This window comes from Buteo buteo, chromosome Z (genome assembly GCF_964188355.1).
Source record: "Buteo buteo chromosome Z, bButBut1.hap1.1, whole genome shotgun sequence".
In the NCBI taxonomy this organism is placed as follows: domain Eukaryota; kingdom Metazoa; phylum Chordata; class Aves; order Accipitriformes; family Accipitridae; genus Buteo; species Buteo buteo.
The window spans coordinates 36,721,335-36,736,221 of NC_134204.1; the positions used below are offsets into that span (position 1 = coordinate 36,721,335).

A 14,887-nucleotide genomic window follows, 5' to 3' on the forward strand; every position below is an offset into this window, starting at 1 on the left:
TGCCTTTCTCGTCCATGGGCAACTGAACTATATGCAGTGCTCTAAATGAAGGCTGGATTGGGTTTAGGGAAGTAGCGCTGGCTGTCCAGACTCTCATGGAAATGGCTCATCTGATAAATCCTGGAATCATATTTGATCTTGAAAGCCTCTGCACTTCATCAGAAAGTATCTTCATGTTGTTGCTTGGTCTCACTTTATTTTCCAAGTGAAAGAGGATTTTGCTATTTACTTTAATCTTGCAAAGTCTGAGTCAGCTTGACCTCTGGCAAGTCTGACATTGTTCCTAACACTTCTAAAACATGCATTTTGGGGTGGCCAATTTTGCTCTTCCTTGTAAATTCCTTTTAGGCTTTTTTCATGCTACTAGCATCTCTTTTGACATCACCTTTCACACTGGTAGGTGATATTTTCCCTTGGTACTGCTACAGTGTTTAGGAATGGAGCTAAAAACAGGGCTCTGGATCCCACATCAGCAGCACGCTTCTCTGGAGAACTTGCCATGAGAAAGCAATCCCAAGCAGTGCAGGGAACTCCGAAACAGACATTTGATGACTGCCATGTGGCAAAATGTTCAGAAAGCTTCAAACTTCTCAGCACGCCAGCGTTTGGGACTAGTACTCCACTGGGATGCATTACCAGTTCAATGGCATTACCTCCACAGGGTATTTTGCTAAACTCTGTGTTGGTCGTTGTGGGAAATACTTCACCTTGGAAGGAGCTATCATAGGATCAGCAGTGTATTGCTGGGAGAATTGAAGTCTACCTGAAACATTGGAGCAACAGAGAGACTCTAATAGGATTTTTTATTTTTGTTGGCTAGTGGCTGGAAGTTGCCACCTGAAAGCAGGGTTGTGCTGGGCGTGGGCATCCTATGGAGACCACAGCGTACATGCAGCACACAGCTACCTTGACACTGCTTCAACAGCAGGATTGTAAGCAGCAATGCTTATTTGGTCTGACTGTCATTTTGTATTCTTCTTTACAGAGAGGTTTCAGCTAAAGGTCACAGGAAAGCCACCGTATATTTTTTCTTCAAACAAAATCAATTGAAGGACCTAGAACAGAGTAAGTTATGTTGCAGGGCTGCACTTGCATGTATTCCCATTGGAGACCTATCAATGTGAACTAGCACTGTTGGGAAATCTCTCCAGCTACCCTAGTTAATCAATATCTGTTCATTATACTGTCTCTGATGAATATGGGTAAGGATTGGGTAAGCAGGAGTCAGGTGACTTAAAAATAACTGCACCTCACATAAGATCAATAGAGGGTGGGTTTTTTTCCAGTATTACTTCAGGCAAACTAATGTAGTTTTTATCCCCCTCCCTTCTTACCACCCCTTGCTTATTGTTGGTATATCAACATCACTGTAGGAGTGGCTTTATTAAATTAGTAGCACTTAATCTACTGTCATACTGTCAACTTGCAGGGAGTGAACAAGCAGACAGCAAGTTTTCAAGTGGCCCAGTGCACTTCGACTGGCTCTCACCCAGGCAGTTAGCTTAGACCTGTGCCAAAAGCAGTCTTTCTGGGTGCCTGCTAATATCTCTGCACTGAGTATGAAAACCCTATGCTAGAAAAAAATTGTTTTAGGGGAATTCATGCCAATTATAGATGTGTTATGACAGATGAAAAGATTATAATTGTGCTTGGCTTCCATGCAGAACTACATTAACACATCTATGACATTTAATAACATGGGAGGATAACCACATGCCTCAACAGAGGTTGACTTTCCCCAAAGTTGCTTAACTTTTTTTTTTTTTTCCCTTCCTCCCTCTTTTTCCCACCCACTGAAATTAAGAAGAGCTGCATGTGCTTGCAGCTTTTGGGGGTGAAAAAGGAAAAGCAAGAGAAAAAGAAAAGGAAGGGGAAAAAAGACAAAAAAGAAAGGAAAAGAGAGAGAAAAATATGGAAGGTGAGAAAGAAGGAGAAGGAGTATGGAAATGGGAAGGGAAAGGAAAAGGAAGGGATGGGGAGGGAAAGGGCGGCATGTAAATTAATGACATGAAGCTAACAACTGCAAGTCAGTAACAGATTAAAGGTATTCAGCTCCTTATTGGGCTGTTTATGTCAGACTGATGAAAAACAGGCAAATTGAAAAACACTCTGTCAAGCCTTTAGTTAGTGGACCTGTGGCAGACATCTTGTATCTATATGGCTCATGGCTCTCAGCACATAGACTAAATTAAATCTGGGAAGAAGCTGGATTGGAAGATGAAGTCCTGTTTTTAGAGCTAAATGTTTTGCAGAAAACTGGCTTTTGGTCATGCTGGGAGGGCTGTGAAGGATAGGCCTGGTGACAGCTTAGGAAAGCACTAAATCGTCAGAATATGTATTATCCACCAACCAACCAACCACTTTTCCCAGACTTACAGTTCACAGTGCTTAGTGAATGCTAGTTAATTGGCCCTCACATTCCTTTCCTTCCTCACCCCCACACTCAGCCGGTGAGTCCAGTTGCCTCCATTTTGCTGATAAGCAAATATGAGGCAACCAAAGAGACTTACTGACGCTTGGCAAATGCTTGACCAGGCTGTTTCCAGTCCAGCTAATCTGTTAGAGAAGGGCATATTTGCAAGCAGGTATCCATTCCCATTGAGCTAAACAGGACTGTACATGCGCTTCAAGTTCAGCACATACCCACACGGTTTGAGGCATCACAGCCCCAGTGCTCAGCACCTTGCAGTACTTAACATGCTGAGTTGTCTTCTGCTTTTCTTTTGTAGAATGAATTAATATGAATGATATTCCAACACATTGACTCAGATATGCTTGTAACGTGGCCTTCTTGTCCCTGTGATCAGTGCCATGCACAAAAATGTCCTATTATGAGACAACCCTTCATCTGTTTGTTTTCTTTATTAATAAGAAGTGCAGTATGTAGAAAATGACTAGCACCATAAGAGCTCAGGCTGAACCAAAAGCATTTACCCCAGAAGAATCTTGCTCACGTTATGCCAGCTACTACAGCTGTCCCTTAGAAGCAAAACAAGATTTCATAACAACAGAAAGTATCCTGCCCTGCAAATGGGACTTCTAAACATGTTCCCACACCACACACTCTTTATCAGTATGGAGCACAAAGCCAATCACAAGAATTCAAAGGTGAATCCTCTGGTGATAAATGCTTATGGCCCAGTCCTAGATTACCAGGCAAAGGTCAGTGGTGATACACATTTGGCGAATGCCCTCACCATTTCAAAGCATGAATAAGTTCTTACTCAAACACTGAGATTAATGAGCTGTGTGCCACTGCTTTGAAAAGCAAAAGGAGGACTGACCTGTGCTAGGACACCAAGTTAGAATTTGGCAAGACCTTTCACTTCAATTTATTCATCTGTCAGACATACCTAAGTGTGAGCAATGTCCATCTTAAGAGGTTTTTGCAGACACTTAAGTGACTAACTTAGTGAGACTGTAGGACTCTGGACACCAAACTAATCATGACATTTCTGAGGAAATGTGTACAAGCCAGGGAAAAAAAATTATACATCCTCCCCAAAACTTTTACCTATTCAATTTCTGGCAAATATGCAAACCTCTTAAACGTAGTATGCAGCTCTCAAACTACAAGAGGCCTTGTGCAAACTTTGCAGGTAAGCATCTTTCCATGACCATATGCCTTTCAATAGAAAGGTGTATTGTTTGAATCAGTAAAAAATGAAGAAGGGTAAAGACAAAGAAACAGAAAGATCAGTGACTGATAAATCTTTAATATAAAAATTGTACAAGAATTTTGATACAAATTACAAGAGGTATTTGGACAAAGTATGAGTAAAACTCCATTTATATCCCCAAAACCTTATGCATTTTATGCAAAAGACATACTGTAGGACAGTTACAGTACAGAAAATACAAGAAAAGAAATGTCAAATTAAAAACAGGACTTTTAATTCCCTCAGACTACTAATGGAAAAAACTTGTTTAGAGTACATACAGTATTTATGAAGCTACCAATGTCACGATTATTAGATCAACATGATGCATTTTTTCATATCCCCTTGTACAGCTATATTCCATAGTGCATGCTTTGGTTCTGCAGGCAGGACAGCAGAGCATTCACGTTTTGCTCACATTGAGAACAAACAGTGAAAAGAAAAAGCCTCATCTATTCCAAACGGAGAACCTTTGTAAAAATGTCCATCAGGCCCCGACTCCACATTTTCCCGTGCCTGGGGGGGGTACCCCAGCAACATGTCTCGACAAAGTCCACTGGAACAAGCCTAGCTTTGTGAGCCAGCAGCGAGCTCGCCGTTCTCCGCACAGCAGCCCCCTCGCTGCGGCCGGTGCGTCGCAGGCTGTGAGAGCCCTCCCATGCCCACCGAGAAAGGGTTTTCCAGGCTTTTTGCTTCTGTGACTGAACCCGCTGCCAGGCCCTACAGACCCCCAAATACATGAAGGTTCAAGTCCAGTTTATCCCAGCTTACATCTCCGCATGAACCCCCAGTCAGGCTCCCGTATTTCCAGTTCAGGAGAACTGAAACACAGCAGACGGCTACACAGGAAATCGCCATGTTGCTTGGCCCAAGTGACCTTCTCAGTCAAAGCTGTTAAAACAACAACTGTGCCAGTGAGCAAGAGCCTTCAGTGAAACAAAGAAACTCCAAACCCCTTTGGCTGCAGGGGTAAGCCCCCTGCAATGGCATATTCGTAGGTACAAACAGGTTGCAGTGACCTGCTTTGCGGTAAGTAAAAGTGTGTGGAGCTTCGGCCAGGGCAAATTTTGAATGTGTTCAGATCAGCTTATTTGCACACCTGTCGCACATACATTGCACTGGAACATGGATCACCTTTTTTTATAGACTGGAGGAGAGGCAGGAGGCATGAACTGAGAACACAAATGCCGCCCATTCAGAAACAGCCACGTTATGGGAAAGGAGCCCCATATGACATAGGAACCAAAGTTTGCACAAGAAAAAGCAGCATGCTGAATTTCATATTTATAAATAGCTAAATGAGACACACACACACAACAGTGGCCATTTTATTCATCTTGTCACTTTACAAACGGTGACCATTTTCACAGATGGAATGCATAAAACTTCCCAAAATGGAGAACATCAGGAGGCTGTATTACTTTTCTGAGAGAATTTTAATTAAAGACTCTCTTGGAATGAAAGGAGAAGGGGTGGGGACAGCTGAAGAAAATGGGAAGATTAAGACCATGATTGAAGATTGTACAAGGGTTTGTTTAAAAAAAAAATAAAAAAAAATCCAAATGTAACAGTATGGTTGAAAAATAATGAAGAAATCAGCCTTAGTTTGTACAGCTTAAGTGACCCTGTTTACTCCATAGGTCATCGGGTAGACTAAGAAGAACACCCCTAGAATCACAATTCGTGCGGCTACTGTACTGCTTCACAGCAGTGATGGAGGGGACACATTCTGCCCCATCGGCACAGGAAGTGGGGGGGGTGGGGAGGTGGAATGCATGTCGAAGTCTTGATCTGGATGTGGTCATTGCGTAACGCTTCCCCACTCAGGCACAGACGCGCGTGTGCACGAGTGCCACTGGTCCCCCAGAGCCGCTGTTCACAGCCTCTTGCATTTCATGACAGAAGTGGACAGGTTGTGATTAACTATTGATGAGTTTGCCATCTTAACTGTGCATTATCCTCTGATCATTCTCAACCTTTTGTTTGACAACGGATGCCTTATAAAATCTTTATGCATCACTTAGCTAGTCTCGCTCTCTCTTATCTAGAAATGTAATTGCCCTGGATGCTTTTCTCGATATTCCTAAAATATTTTCTCCAAAATTTTGAAGGGAGCAGGGTATGAAATCTGTAGAACATCTGAATAAACCTCTCTACACATTAGACATTTGCTCACTCATGCTTCTCATGCTCTTATGCGCATAAGAGGAAATAAACCTATAGGTAAGTGTGATGAAAGTTATGTAATTTTGCCCATTTGTAATCTTAATTTTAAGGCTCTTTGTTCTAAATGCTGTGTCTGTTTCTCCTTCTCTCTCTGTCTGTCTGACACACACTCACACACACGCACGTGTGCACACGCACACACACACACACACACACGGGACCCAAATGCTTTCTTTAATCAGAAAGTCCTCAGTCTCCACAAACGGCCTCAGAAATGATACAGAAAGAAAGGCTGTTAGACCTGCCCAAGCTCATCAGCGCAGGTCACCTAATCCGGCTGCTCCCACCTCTGTCAGTGCCCTGTGCACATGGAGTTGACAGGGGAGCAGAATCAGGGCTCAGCCTTTACACTTCTGACACAAACAGGCCTCAGGAAGTTGTCTACTGGTTTCACCCTTATAGCTTCCGATGCACTTGGAAGGAAAAGGAGGGAAAAGATCAGTGACCTTTGACTGGTAAAAGGCCTCAGCATATTTATAGTGGGCAGCATCACCTCTGTTGCAGCAAACATCAAATTACCACATAGTGCTGGAGACAGTATTAGCATCCGGAACCAGCAAAGAGGAGCTGCAGCCCACTAATGCCTTGAATCGATCCAAGGATACGAAAAACAATGAACCCCAGAATGGTTGTGTTTAGGTCTACCAGTCTTGGGCTTTGCCTGAAACCTGTCTTTGTCTTTTTCGGTGCTGCACTGGCCACCAGCACCATTCAACCCACAGTGTCCAGCACTCACAGGCGCACACAGGATCTGGTGTTACGATCTTGGCAGAGGAACGCTGCTGACCCTGCAAGGAACGCACGCTTCAGCTGCTCCTGTGCCTACTTGAATTTTCAACTGCTATTCAGCAGCCAGTCAGCATACAATAAAAAGGAAGGGGAGTGGTTGAAGCCAGGTATGCTGGCCTTCATGCACTTAGAACACCTTAAAACATAGTATGTGCTCCCAACCTACTTCACCATCAAACTCTCTCTTGATGGCCTCATCTGAGAAGCGCTTGTGGAGCCTGTATTTTGGCAGTGTTATTGTAAATGAAGGGATAAATCAGAAATAATTCTTCCTTGTATGAGGGCAGCAGACTGTGTCTCAGATACGTTTCCCTAACACTTTTACAGAGGTTCACACTGACCTCAGCAGATGTTCCTATCATGGCAGAAATGACATCTGAATTGGCATTCACCATAGAAACCTGAGAGGATGGCACTGCTCTGAAATTTGCCAAGGGATGGCCTAAACCAGAAAAAGAAAACTCCGCATATTCTGTTTGCCACTGAACCTACGCAGCAAGACCTGTAGCAAATTCACATGACTATTTCTAGCAGGCACAGTATGGCTTATGCCAATACAAAGCAATTAGTTGCTACATAAGCAGACAAAAGTGCCATCACAGACAGTATTTCTCAGCTGACCTTTTGTTAAGAAGCCATCTTGTTACTGTCTGCCTGATAGCTCGATAGAGCAGCCAGTGGCAGCCTTGGGCTTCCCAAAGACAAATCGAAGTGCTCCAGATGGGACTTCCCTTCACTCACTGCAGATGTGTGTGTGCATGTGTGTGTGTGTGTGTGTGTGTGTGAAGGAACGGGGAGGGAAAGCCTCGTTCTTATACTCAATTTCCCCTTCACAGGGGATAAACAGGCAATTACGCATCCTTTTATATTTGATGGCCAAGTGCTGAACTTGAAAGCACACTATTAGTTTGTGTCCCTTCAGGGCCAGTGCAATAAGTAGCCAGGAGAGCTGGGGCTAAGGAGGAGAGGGTGTTGTCTGCTGTTAGTGTGACAGTCTTGTCAGCAGCATTCACATTACTGGAAGGTAATAAAGTGACAAGTAAGTTATTAGAAAGATATGAGGTGAAATTGAACTGAAGCTTCTTTCTGCTCAGCTCAGGTTTTTTTTCCTGCTTTGTAATGGACCACTATTTGTTACAAACCAAGCCTTGTCTTGAGATCTTATATAAAAAAAGAAATATTTATTCTTTGCAGGAAAGGTCACATGAATTTACAACATCACACTTTAAAGGAGAGGAATGGGAAAATAGTTTTATGACAACTACAGCTGCTATTAAAAAAAATACAGTGTCATCATAATGAACAATAATACTGGCAAAAGTCAGAGGACTTGTCAAAAACATGTCCGTTTTTTAACCCTTTGGTGGTCCAGAACTGTTTTCCTTTCAGTGCCAGTGCCAAACACAACAGCAACAGCATCAGGATATACATGATCAATATCTTGATCAAAAAATCAAAGCTGTCATTCAATATCATGACTTGACCAGAGAAAACAAGCCACATAAGACAGGTTAATTACAGACTCGAGATAATATTACTTATGTAAAAAAGTTGCTGCATCACTCTGTTACAGGCCATTTTAAAGGCAGTGATAATGCTGCTTGGCAAGAAGAGACAGAAACCATGGGACTGGAACAGACATGTACTTGGGCAAACATGTGGGTGAAAGGTTCAGTCCCTCATATGATGTTGCTCTGTTCATAAAGTAAAAATGGGTATGAGAAGAGTTCCTTTTATGTCCCTACAGGAGGAGGAAAAAAGCCCAACCCATCATGTGGCGACAGCAGGATATACTGATGCATATCTAGCAAAGTAGCACTACAGTCACTGTTTTGTTGAGTTACTATAGCAGCAAAGTAGTGACATAAGAAAAAAAAAACCCACAAACAAAGAAGGAACTGACATATACCAGCTGCCATCATATGTCTGCCACTCACCTTTTCCCCACAGAGAACTCCTGCTGCCTCCTTGCCATTAGTACAGACACCTTTGCTTCTCTTTTGAAATAAAAAAGAGTAATTCTGTTAACACAACCCAAAGAGAAAAATGACAAAAACATTCTGGGGACAGAAGAAGGAGTAATACTTCTCTTCACATAACTGGCACAATAAAATTTAGAGGAGCATGTGTGCACTCCTGGATCAAACACTCTCCCTCCCTTATTCCTTCCCCTACCACCAATGATGCTGTGAAAATGTCCTGCAGAATTTGAGTACCAATACATTTCTGAAAAGATGTTCTGTTTTCTGATGGCAGCTGACATTGCTCACAGCCTTGTGAAAAATGGGTCCAAATGAAGCACTTCTTTGACTTTAAAACATCATATGCATTGAAGGAGAAATTTTTGGAACTAAATCTCTCGTCTTGTAAATGGTTCCTAACTTTGGAACAGATCAGACCTTGAATCATTACGTTTCTGAGCTTTCCAGATGCCCACACGGCTCTTTGTCTTGTTGGTTAGGCACATGCCAATCTCATATAATTAGCTATGCTAGATCCTTAACTGTGTTAATTGAGAAGACTAAAACTTGGGGAAAACTCAAGTGGATCCCTGCAGCCCCACTTCCTATTAGCTGTACTGGACCATATTAATGGAGATGCTGACCTCCCTTGGCAGCTACTTTACTGTTTAGAACCTGACTCTACTCTTTTTCCTGAACAGTTCCTTTTTTGGGGATGGAATGGGAAATGCATAGATGAAGGGAAACTTATAAAATTCTGGAACAGGCAGAGAAAGTACCTTTTCATTTCCACAATGGAATGAAGTGAGGGAAGGAGGGAAGGAGGGAGGGAGGGAAGAAGGAAGGAAGGAAGGAAGGAAGGAAGGAAGGAAGGAAGGAAGGAAGGAAGGAAGGAAGGAAGGAAGGAAGGAAGGAAGGAAGGAAGGAAGGAAGGAAGGGAATGCACTGAAGTTTACTCATGGCAAATATGGTGCACAATTTCTGCTGTGTAAAATATCGACAGATCCATAGAAAACATACAAATTTTGTGAGCTCAGTCATGAAAAGCCTTTGAGAGACCTTTAAGAGCAGTGTGTATGTGCTAATAGGCTTCTTAATCTATACCTTCCATGTTTTGTCAAATTGAGTTGTGACTCAGTGACAGAGTGCTTATACTTTGTATGCACAACTCCAGTGTCACCATGGTGCCAGCTGCAGTTTGAGAGGCAAAGTTAAAATCTCAGCCATAAAAAAATGTCCCTGTTTGAGATACAGCTCAGAAAAATTGACTAAATATTGTAAGGTGTGCAAAAATATTTATGACTTAAATTAGCTCTTTACTAACACCAGCTAATTAGTCCTCACAGGAGCACCCTTATGGGGAAGATCATATTAGTGTTAGCCATATTTTAACAGATTGAAACACAAATGGATAAGTGATATGATCTGTCCAAGACTAACCAGTGAGAAGGGGCCACCAGTGGTATTAAAACTTCTGGTTTCCATTCTTGTGCTTTGACTATCCTGTTTTCCTTCCAAATTGTTTCATACAGGTTTTCAAAAGGTATCTAGTTATTAACCAGTATCACATGCTTTCCTGACCCCTCCCCTCCAAAACAAAGAAAAATGCTTAACAACCTCCAGACAAGTAGTTCTGTTTCTAAAGGAGGTTCAGTACAAAGAGTTATTTCCTAAAAGTAGACAAAGCCTTTTTGATATTTACAGAAAAATACAACTACCTTGAAGAAAGAAAACAGTGAAACAATGTGGAAAGAGTGACCACAATAACTATAAGAAGCAAACAAGAAGGAACAAACTCCATGTAAAATGAAGAGTCTCCTCCTTAAAGTTGGTCTAATTCTTGTAAAAAGGCTTAGACTGACAGGTTTGGAAACTGAAGGGATAGCCACAGGTTTGTGATGGCATAAATAACTGCACAACACTTATCTTGTCATCACACCATTAGAGCCATGCCCTGTGCTGGACACGAGGTGTTTGGTCATTATGCCTACTGCAGTTTGGGTCACTGCTGAGCACCCAGAGATGCTACTTTCTGTCAGTAAAACAAAACTTCTACCACACAGCATTTTTAAGGATTTTTCAGATAACTTTAGATGATACAAATTCCACCACAGGAACAATTCTGATAAATACAGATTGTCATAGAGATGCGTGGTAAGTAGGAAGGAGGGAAATGCCATTCAATTCAACATAAATGTATGTGCCCTTCTAAAACAAAGACTGTTCTGAGATTAGTATCACTAGCACTGAAGAAACCACTTGATTCACCTAGAAATAACAGGGAGTAATATTCTGTCCACAAGACGGAGACAGTATCTCCTACACGGCTTAAACAAAATCTGAATGAAGTTTAGGATGCCATAGAAGTAGGATCACAGAGCTTCTAAAAGTTTTTGGAGGTTTGTGCCTGCTTCTTTACTTTTAGAATGTCCTGTTTCATTTTGTGTAATAAACAGATTTTTTTCTATGTAATTTTTCTGCTGAATTTATCTACTGATGATGTTTAAGTTTCCAAACAAGTTTACCAAAACCATTTGACCTCTAACAGAAACTGAGTGAAATGAGAATGCAGAACAGTGATGCATTCAGTGAGGAATTATTTATATCCCTCAAATGTGTTTTTCATTAAAAATGGTATTTATTTATACCATACATACTACAAAACAGTGGGGTTTTCTTACTGTAGATATCATTCAATTTTTGTTGTTTTGTTTTTTAGATTTTCCATCTTGCTTGTTCCTAATAGCTTGGGAGGAGGGACGGGAGTGCAGTACAGATAACACTATAAAGGTCCATGTGTTTCAGAAGAATGCACCTTTACTGTTGTAATTTCCCTTTCTCACAAACACACTGAGCTTGTACAACATAAAACAAAGCGAAGCAGATCTCTCCACTCAATTTAACAAGGCAAAGTAGTTGAGACTTTGAGGAAAAATAAAAAAAGATGAAAGAAAAAAAGTCAGTGAAACTGCTTAGCTTTTTTCTATAAAGTTTCTTTTTGTTAAACCAGAAGGTAATTTTTCCTTACAGTTTATATGGGATACACAAATGTTTTCAGGGCTTCATCAGTGTACAGAATCAAAAAATGATCAGAGGCTTGTAACCCGTAGGAACCTAGTGAGAACTCATTTAGAAAGATTTTTCTTTTATTTTCTACAACTGGAAATACTGATTTATTAGCTATTGATTCCTACTTTTGGAAACAAGAATACTGAAATGCATGAAGAGTACTAAAAAAGAGGAAATCCATATTAAGAGTTTCCTCTAGAACACATAACAGGAGTTAAGTACTCAAGTGGACATAAAGGTAAGAATAATCACAATGCACAGCAAATCAAAACAATGACAAGCTGAAACAATGGAGCATTTCTAACTCTTGGCTAAGAAGAATAATGTTCTGGGTCAGTAAATAGAGAAAAGGAACACATTCTCACTGAAGGAATATTTTCTTGTATGCTGAAATATCCCTTGGGTTTTCAATTGTTTGTTTGTTTGTTTTTGCTTTTGTTATTGTTTTTGTAAAGAAAAGAGTCTACAACACACACCCTAATGGTTTTGGCTGTAGACTGAACTTAAGTAAATACCATCACTCAGTCAGTATGTTGTGGTAACTCAGGCTGCCAGTGTGGTTTACCAGCTCAAGCAACATGTGTAAACACCGGAAACAAAAAAGATTCATAGGACAGCCTCTCTTTCTCTCTGCATTTCTCAACTGCTTGCTCCTTCTCCCTCTCCTGTTCATGCTTGCTCTCTTGCTTGCTCTCTTTCTTGGACTTTCATTATTTTCTGACAAACCGTATTGGTGAAACACAAAACATTAACACAACTAGAGATCCTTTTTTTCTGGCCTCTAATTTTATCCAAAGGGAAAGTTACCCAATAAAAAGTCCAGCATATGTTTTCAGAGCTTCTAAGTGCTTCTGCCATTAATTTCTTTTGATTGCTTCTATAAAACATGCCTTAATCATACTACAGCACTTTCCATTGCAAAAAAGACAACTTTACAGAACAACATAGTTAACATTATTTCCCTGTTCTTTTTTTTTTTTTAAAACACCACAAAAAATCCAGGCCATAGTAAGAAGCACACAAAATTATATTCATCTTTGTTCTGTGACAAGTAGTATCAGCATTTATATCCCCAAATATTATGCATGTTTGACAAAAAAAAAAAGTTTCCACTGATTCACATGACACGATTCTGTTTTTTTTTCTTTTATGTAATGTAGTATATAAGGAATAAGGATGCACTATTGTTTCTAGTAATAATTGGCACTTGAAAAAAGCACCAAGAATTCTGTATTTCACTTTACCCCTCTTCCCCCCCCCAGTACTTTTTTCTGGAGTCCAAAAACTACAACTGTGGTTGTGGTGAATAACTACATTTTCTTTTTTCAAAACGTGTGCAAAGTTGGCACTTTTGTATTAACACTAAACACTAATACTCTTTGTTTGGCATTCATGCCCTCATACTGACCAGACCACTTTTATCTAAGTGTATTTTTTTAAAGACACTTACTGAAAATATGGCAATAGTTTAAGAAAAAAAAGCATGGATATTATTACACATCCCCTTGTAGTGTACGAAAAAGTGCATGACTGGATTTATGTAATAGTACAAGACAAAAAAACTGTATCAGATCAGGTACTGTAAAGCATGCCAGCACCTCTGTATTACTTATATCTAGCAGGTAGTTAAAACAAGACCGTGGTTCTTTTAAAAATGTGCATTAAAGCTAACATAAATGAGTAGAACTAGCCAGCAAACTATTTTTCCTGCTTATCTAACAGCTGAATGTAACTGTAAAAATTAAGCAAAAAAATAAGAGTTAAACCACCATCAATACAATTGTTTTACATCATAGGCCTGTCAAGGCTCAATATATATATACAAGTGTTAACAGCCATGCTTAGTAGAACGTTATCCCCAATGCTTAGAAGACACAAAGACAACTAAGTAGATCGGTTTTTTTTCTTTTTGTTTGTTTGCATTTTTTTTTGTTGTTTTTTGTTCTTTTTTTTCAGGCAAAAGTCATGGGTAGAACAAATTGTCTCTTTGGAGATGACCAAGAACATTCTAACAGAACTAGGGACAACTGCAAGTTTTCTGTGGGTTTGGTTTTTTGTTTTAGTTTGCTTTTTTTATGAAGGGTCTCTCCCCCCAAATTAAAGATCCCACCTTTTTGTTTCTATCCCAAAAAAAAGGAAAAAAAAAAAAACCAACAACCAACAAAGGGGAAAAAGCACCTGGTGTTTCTTTCATTAAAAAAGAAAAGAAAAAGATTATATATATATGTATATTTTTTTATATATATATATATATATATAAAGGGAGACTGTATATGGCAGTTCAGATGTGGTGGGCCCTCTCTGAGAGCTGGCATTATGCTGTGTCCATCCTTGAACTAATCTACTGAAGTAAAAGGAATGTTTTTATGCAGATTGGGGTTCTGACTGTGCCGGTTTCGGCTACGGACAGAGGAGAACATCATGTTGCACCCAGGGACTTTGCATTTGTGCATTTCTCGCAAGTGCACTGTTTTATAGTGCACTCTGAGGGTTCCCTTGTTGCTGTACATTTTGTGGCAAATGTTACACATTATCCCACCGTTGCTCACCGAAACACTGTTGAACATGAGGGATCCTGGGACATCGGTGCCCATACCTACAGCTAAGGCAGGGGCATCTGCCTTGTGGGCAGATTCCCCGCTGTCACTTGCCCCATCGACGTCGTCCAGGAGAATGCCCTCATCGCTTCCTGCATCAGATTCTCTTGAGGAATGGATACTGCTGCTGGACTGGATGCTGGAGGTGGTGCTCAGGTCTAGGACCATATAGTCTTCTGACATGCCCCTGCCGTACCCATTCATATGGGAATCCTCAGTACCAGCAGGTGAGGAGGTGTCTTCCCTTATGTCGAGCCCCATCTGATGCTGAGCGCCATATATCTTCACCAAAAATTCATCACGGAGGTCCTTACTAAGAGAAGGCTGTGAGGTGTCCAGGCCCATGTCATCCAGTTCTTTGGTCAACAGTTTACGGTGCAGGTTTATGTTAGCACTGTGTCTGGGAAAGGAAGAGGGAAGGGAGAAAAGGAAAAATGTACAGTATTTTTGATTAAACATACAGTCATCGAGCACCAAATCCAAATTCTGATTTATCAATAATTTATCATAAAAGTCACGCCTATCCATGTTTCTTGGAAAATTCAGTCTTGTTATAAGTGAACAAATTGCAACATAAAAACAAAAC

At 40.7% G+C, this 14,887-nt stretch overlaps 1 protein-coding gene across 3 annotated transcripts in view; it reads right to left on the minus strand.

Moving 5' to 3' along the window:
* Positions 1 to 3,694: 3,694 nt before the first annotated feature.
* BNC2 (basonuclin zinc finger protein 2) overlaps positions 3,695 to 14,887 on the minus strand; it is a 341,392-nt gene continuing 330,199 nt past the window's right edge. For all 3 annotated transcript variants that reach the window (XM_075021244.1, XM_075021245.1, XM_075021243.1), the window contains exon 6: positions 3,695 to 14,701. In XM_075021244.1, the coding sequence (XP_074877345.1) occupies positions 14,041 to 14,701 (661 nt within the window). In that variant the 3' untranslated portion in view covers positions 3,695 to 14,040. The remainder of the gene's footprint in view (positions 14,702 to 14,887) is intronic.